Source organism: Barbus barbus (assembly GCF_936440315.1).
Source record: "Barbus barbus genome assembly, chromosome: 17".
NCBI lineage: Eukaryota > Metazoa > Chordata > Actinopteri > Cypriniformes > Cyprinidae > Barbus > Barbus barbus.
This window is the reverse complement of record NC_136745.1, coordinates 7,564,133-7,569,984: the sequence shown is the minus strand read 5'-3', so window position 1 is coordinate 7,569,984 and position 5,852 is coordinate 7,564,133. Positions and strand designations below refer to the sequence as shown.

The following is a 5,852-nucleotide window of genomic DNA, read 5'->3' as shown; positions in this document are numbered from 1 at the left end:
AACTGCAACCATAGTGCAGTTAGAGCTTTTGGGAAACACACCCCTGAATCAGCATGGAAATTGTTCATACTGGTCTAAACTGGTGGTTTTAGCGGGGGATTTTTTTTTCTTTCTTTTACTTGAGACCCTCAGGAGACTGTGTGAATGTCTATTAAAGTGACCCTGTGAAATAATAGGTGTGTATGAACAAGCGAAAGGCTCTTTCTTCATTGTGGTTCATTGACATCTGATTCAGGCAACGGCTGTCTCACTGAAGACATTTGTAGAGAGTCAATTTGGGATTATGAGACCAATTACCCTAATTACTTTCCTTTGTGTTGTTCTTTCCCTTCAACTTGCTCTGTCTCATGGTTGTTATTCCTCTTTTAGATGCATTTGAATCTGGTGCTGCTTTGTGGCTTCATCTTTTGGGCTGATATTGCCTCATAGTTTGGGAAAGTCCCCCTACACAAACAGGCCGATTTTTCCATCCCAGGGCTGCTGACACACCCTAAAAGTCTGAGATTTTAACATATTAAGCAGAGTTTCAATTGGTCTGACTATCAGTGTGATGCAAGAAAATCATCCAATTTCTTTCTAATATGCTCACACATATGGTTACATTTATATGCAGTAATAAGATAATCAGCCTTTATGGTGTTCGGCTTTTTACTATGATAAATGAAGAAGGAAATGTATAGACATGCCACACATTTATGTTTACTCCCACAACTTCTGTCACATTAAATCTGTTCAACTTGTATCTTGCCCGTCAAGGCAGTTTAACCGAGCTATAACGAGCTCACAAAGCATGTACAGATGCCAGGATGGAAAGAAACAGAGAGCGTTTTTTCATTTGATCTTTTTGGTGGAAGAGAAATTAGTATGAGCAGATTATTATTTTTCTTTTACAAAGGCATTCATGTTGGAAGGTAAAACATACAATAGAGCAAAAGCTGCCTTACTCTTAAAAGCAACTTCGATATTGAGACTTTTTTCCCCCTGACAAACTCAATAGACACGGAAGCCCATTACAAGGGAGTCTTATTAGTGTCGACTGATTTTACAAGATTGCTATCTATGTATAATTAAGCCCCAAGCGCATCCAGTCACATTCGTACATGCTATCTTTTGATAACATATTCTCATGACGCCCAGGAGCCCTTTTGATAAGTAATAAAGAGAGACAATCTGATCTGCCGTATCAACTCCATGATTGGCTTCTCAGTTTGCCGAACTTCTGAACAAAAGAACGCATCAGTACATATATTTTTGATGTCAAGTTTTTATTTATTAATTTTGTTCGCTTTTTTCTTTTCCTTTTTTTGCTCTAGGTTATATTGCAGTTGTGATATCTTTTGTTATGGAAGACGTGACTTGTTCAACTAAAAGCTTGGATGCTTTCAAATCTAAGCAATTTTTACTCAAATCTAAGTAACATTGTCATTGTTAATCTATTCATTGCAATCAGATACTCTGTCATTTTAATCACATAACATTTTATTCTGAATCTATGCTGTCAGGTGTGTGAGAAAATCTGGTAATCATTTAAATTTGGTAACTTGAGACCATGAACTAATGGCTTTTAATGACATACTGTATTACAATAAATAGTTTTTTAATATGCAGTGGTGTGTGTGTTCACTCTGTTAAGCAATATTCATAGAGACCTGTTGCTAAGCGATGAAAAGCACGACAGGGATTCAACATATATATTTATATATTTAGGTTTTATTTATAGTTCTGTTCTTGAAGGATATCTTGTACACCAAATATCCCATTGGCAGTTAAGCGCATTCAATGTGTTTAGAAGCCATAAACAGTCACTTTTTCGAACAAACACAAATACAAAATAAAAATAACGACAAAATAATGGACCGCATGTAAATAACATACAAAAAATCCCATGCCTACTCAGTAGGTAACTACAGCATTCCAACTCCTCAAGATGTAGATATGTACATTTCCGTTATAAAAATATAGTTTATAGTTTTCGTTTTTGCTTACATCCCAAAGATATGCAGTGCCCTCAAATCCTTTCCCTTCTTTCCTTGAAATGACTTTCTGAATATAGAAAAAAGAAACGAAAGAAAAATAAAATCCCTTACACCTTAAGGCTAGATGCAATGCATCCACACGCTGATATCTGTCAAAACATCTGCAAGGCTTCACAAAAGGCACCAAAAAAATTGAAGATTTGTGGTTGATTCTTTTCTGATGTTTTTCCCCTCCATTTAACAGGTTCTTGTTGTCACATTTGAGAAAGAGAAAGATAGTACCAGTGGATGATATTTACAAAATAAGAGAAACTAACATCACTCTTCCACATGCGTCAGAATACTTAAGTGCTTAGTCAAACAAGGTCAAGAACTTATCACAGCATTTTTACTACTTAATACAGAATGTATCTTATAAAATATGGCCCTGCTCAAGAATAATACAATGCAAATATTCAAATCAATTGTCACAACAATGGTACTAAAAAGTAAAAACAAAAAGGAAACATGGCACATGTACAATATACTGTAGCTTATGTATATTATTCAAAAGTCTTTTGTAACTGTACACCTGTCGAGTCAAGCTTCTGTCGAGCCTGAAGCCCACAGGCTTCGATTACACCGTTAACGTCCTTTAGCCATTCTGCGTCGCAAGTACGTCTGTGCTCACACAGTCTGAGGGAAAACTTGCCGAAGCCTGTTGCTTTTGTTTGTCATTTGAAAGTCTCATACGCTTCGTTTGAAAGGATAGGATTCGAAGGGAGAGAACGACACAAAAATCCTTTTGTTTTCAAAAGTCTTTGCCGAGTCCTTGACTGTTTTGTAACCGAGCCATGTTGGGAGCATGGGCAGAAAAGTGCTTTTTGCAGAGGGGACTTAGAAGTCACTTATGCTTTCTGTTCCTTTGAGTCAAGCTTGGAGGTCTGGGGAGGGTGTCAAAAGTCTCAGCAGATGTCGGATGTCCGAGGGGAAAGCGTGGCTTGCATGTCGGACAGTGGGGTGGTGACGGGAGAACTGTAGATGTTACTGGCCACTGAGGTAGGGTAGGAGGTGACCATCTGCGTCTGGAAGGTGCTGGTCGCTGAGGGGTAAGTGGTTGCGATGGAAGGGGAGGGGTAGGAGGTGTGCACCGGTGAGGAGTAGCAGGAGTTCACTGGGGATGGGAAGGAGGAGACCGGAGAGGGGTACGAAGTGATGGGAGAGGGGTAGCTGGACACTGGCGAGGAAGCTGAGATGGATATGTTTGCAACTGAGCTCTGCACTGCAGTGGTGCCTTTCTCCGTCTTCTTGTCCTTCTGCCGCAGGTGGATCTTGGTGTGGCGCTTGCGCTCATCGCTGCGGGCAAACTTGCGGCCGCAGATCTCGCAGGCAAAAGGCTTCTCGCCTGTGTGTGTGCGGATGTGGGTTGTCAGGTGGTCGCTGCGGCTGAAGTTGCGCATGCAGATCCTGCACTGAAAGGGCTTCTGGCCGGTGTGGATGCGAATGTGGCGCGTCAGCTCGTCTGAGCGCGAGAAACGACGGTCGCAGGTCTCAACGGGGCAAGCGTAGGGGCGCTCGTGGGGAGGTGTCTTACTTGGCCGGTTGGGGTACTTGCGCATGCGACTGGGCTTGATGAGCTGAGACTGGTAGACACTCTTTAGGTCCTGAGAACCGGTTTGGGTGGCAAAGGCCTTGATGGTGGACAGTGGCGTCAGGGAGGGCTGCTGACCTGCTTGCGTCTGGAAGGGCTTCTGGTCGGGGGCCACCAAGCTGATCTCACTCTGCTGTTGGGGAAACAGGTAGTCGGGGATCATTGGCACAGGGAAGTTGGTGCTACAGGCCTTGCTGTTGGGGTATGACGAATGGGGGTACTGCAGCGAGGTGCACACTGTGGTGGAGAAGTTTGGGCCAGACTCAGGGAAGATGTCTGGGCTGGCGCTGGAGTAGGTGGGAGCCGCCGAGTAGATGGGGTTAGGCTCGCTCTGGTGGACGGAGCAGCTCAAGCTGGCGCTGGATATAGATGACGAAGTGGAAGAAGGGATGGAAGACGAAGAAGAGGAAGAGGGGGGAGCTGCCTGAGAGGTCGAGGATGGAATGGAGGTGGGGGGCGTGTTGATGCCCACCAGCCCACTCACCAGGCTGAACAGAGGCTCAGCCCACAGACTGTTACTGCAGTTGTGGGCAGGTTCGAGGGTGAAGCGGCCCGTGTAAGAGATGGGGGGCAGCCGCTGGGTGGAGTAGGTCTGATCTGCCAGAGGTTTCTCGATGGCGATTTCTGAAAGCGTGTCTGCAAAAACAAGCACAAAACAGAGAGAGAGTGGATTAGAAACCATAGAACAGCTAGTTATCTCTAAATTGTCTTGAGCTCATTTGAGTGCACATAAATGTTCCCAAAGGTGTTTTAGTTGGGGGGTCCTGCTGGCTGTCAAGACTGTGTTTTCCCACAATCTTGGACAGAGCAGCAGGTGCTGATGGAGAGCAGGGGCACCCCCCCACCAAAACACACACACACACGCACACACACACAAACTCTCACACACACAAACTCTCTCACACACACACACACACACACACACATTTGCTGATCTCCCTCGGAGACAAGAGCCAGTGCAAACTAAACCATCTGCATGTGTGCTTCTCTCAGCGCTCTCTTTCTCATTACTGTCATCCTGATCTCTCTTTCCTTCTTGCACAGCTTATATTTATTCAATCTGCACTTTCAATGATTCAAAAATTGGGTTTAAAATGAAGCTGTTCTGCAAATTCTAAATTTCTCATTCATTCCAATAATCTTACTTAGTAATAACTGCTTAGTATTGGCTGTCAGCTTTAGTTAAATTTTTTTACCTTTACATCAGTGCAGTTTAATTTAAAAACACGTTATTATAATAACTCTTAAATGTAAAAGTTCACATTTAAGCATATAGACACATTATTATTAATTACTGAACACAACTGCACAAGCAAACAACTCTCGCAATTCTCTGTATGAAAAGCAGCATGCAGCTATTTCACCATGCAATTTAATCAAGAGGGATTTAGTGTTTACCTCCAGTAAGGTGATCAAAGTGCTCGCCGGGGTCCCCAGAGCCATAGCCTGTGCCTTCAGGTGCCGTGGCATTGAGGAATGGGGTCCCTGCAGAGGTCAGCATGATCATCTCCTCCAGCTTGGGGTAGTTATCCATGGGGGAGTGAGGGAAGCTCAGGGGGTCGGAGATCTGCAGAGCAGGCAGGAGCATCTCTGTCTTGGCTGCAGCCATCTCTCTCTGGAGTGTGCTCGGCGAGGAGAGAAGTGCACTGGAGAGATCAGCAGCTAACCCCTCTGGGACGACAAATGTGAAGATGCTGCGATGTCTGTCTCTCCGTCTTTCTGTTGATCTCCTCACTCTCACAGTTTGCCTTCTTGCTGTCTTCCCTCTTCTCCGTTTTTGATTGTCCAAAGAAGCAGAACAAATCCACGTCTCAGAAAAAATAAGTGAGATTAAGAATGTCCCTTCTGATCATTCCCTAAATTTCACTTTTTCAGCAAATTAGATCGCTGTTTTGTTTCTGTTGTTGTTTTGAATTGACTTGTCACATTTATTTAATGTGTTTGTTATATATATCGCAACGTGTTGCCGATCAGCTGTCTGCACTACTGCTGAATCGCTTGGGCTCTCTAGGCTCTTTCTCAGCTCAGAGGATCCCTACTCCTTTATATATCCTCTTGCCGTGACGTAGATGTCCATATTTGGATGGAGGAAGCCCATATTTAGGCACTGCAGTGGAGGACACATGACGTTTGCCTAGAGGAAAAAAGCAGATTGGGGAGCTTAAACATTAAGTCTGTGCACTAAATGGATGGGAGATGCCCGTTCCTCCTCCACAACAAATCAATGCGTGGTAAGCGCAGTGTCT

The 5,852-nt window shown here is 43.9% G+C and overlaps 1 protein-coding gene across 1 annotated transcript; it reads right to left on the bottom strand.

The window, feature by feature from the left end:
- Window positions 1-1,690: 1,690 nt before the first annotated feature.
- LOC306883312 (early growth response protein 1) lies at window positions 1,691-5,627 on the bottom strand. Its single transcript, XM_079438488.1, has 2 exons — window positions 5,005-5,627; window positions 1,691-4,242 (listed from the first exon to the last, which is right to left on the bottom strand). Exons 1-2 carry the CDS (start codon window positions 5,213-5,215, stop codon window positions 2,921-2,923), a joined length of 1,533 nt encoding a protein of 510 aa, XP_079294614.1. The 5' UTR covers window positions 5,216-5,627; the 3' UTR covers window positions 1,691-2,920.
- Between the last annotated feature and the right edge of the window lie 225 nt (window positions 5,628-5,852).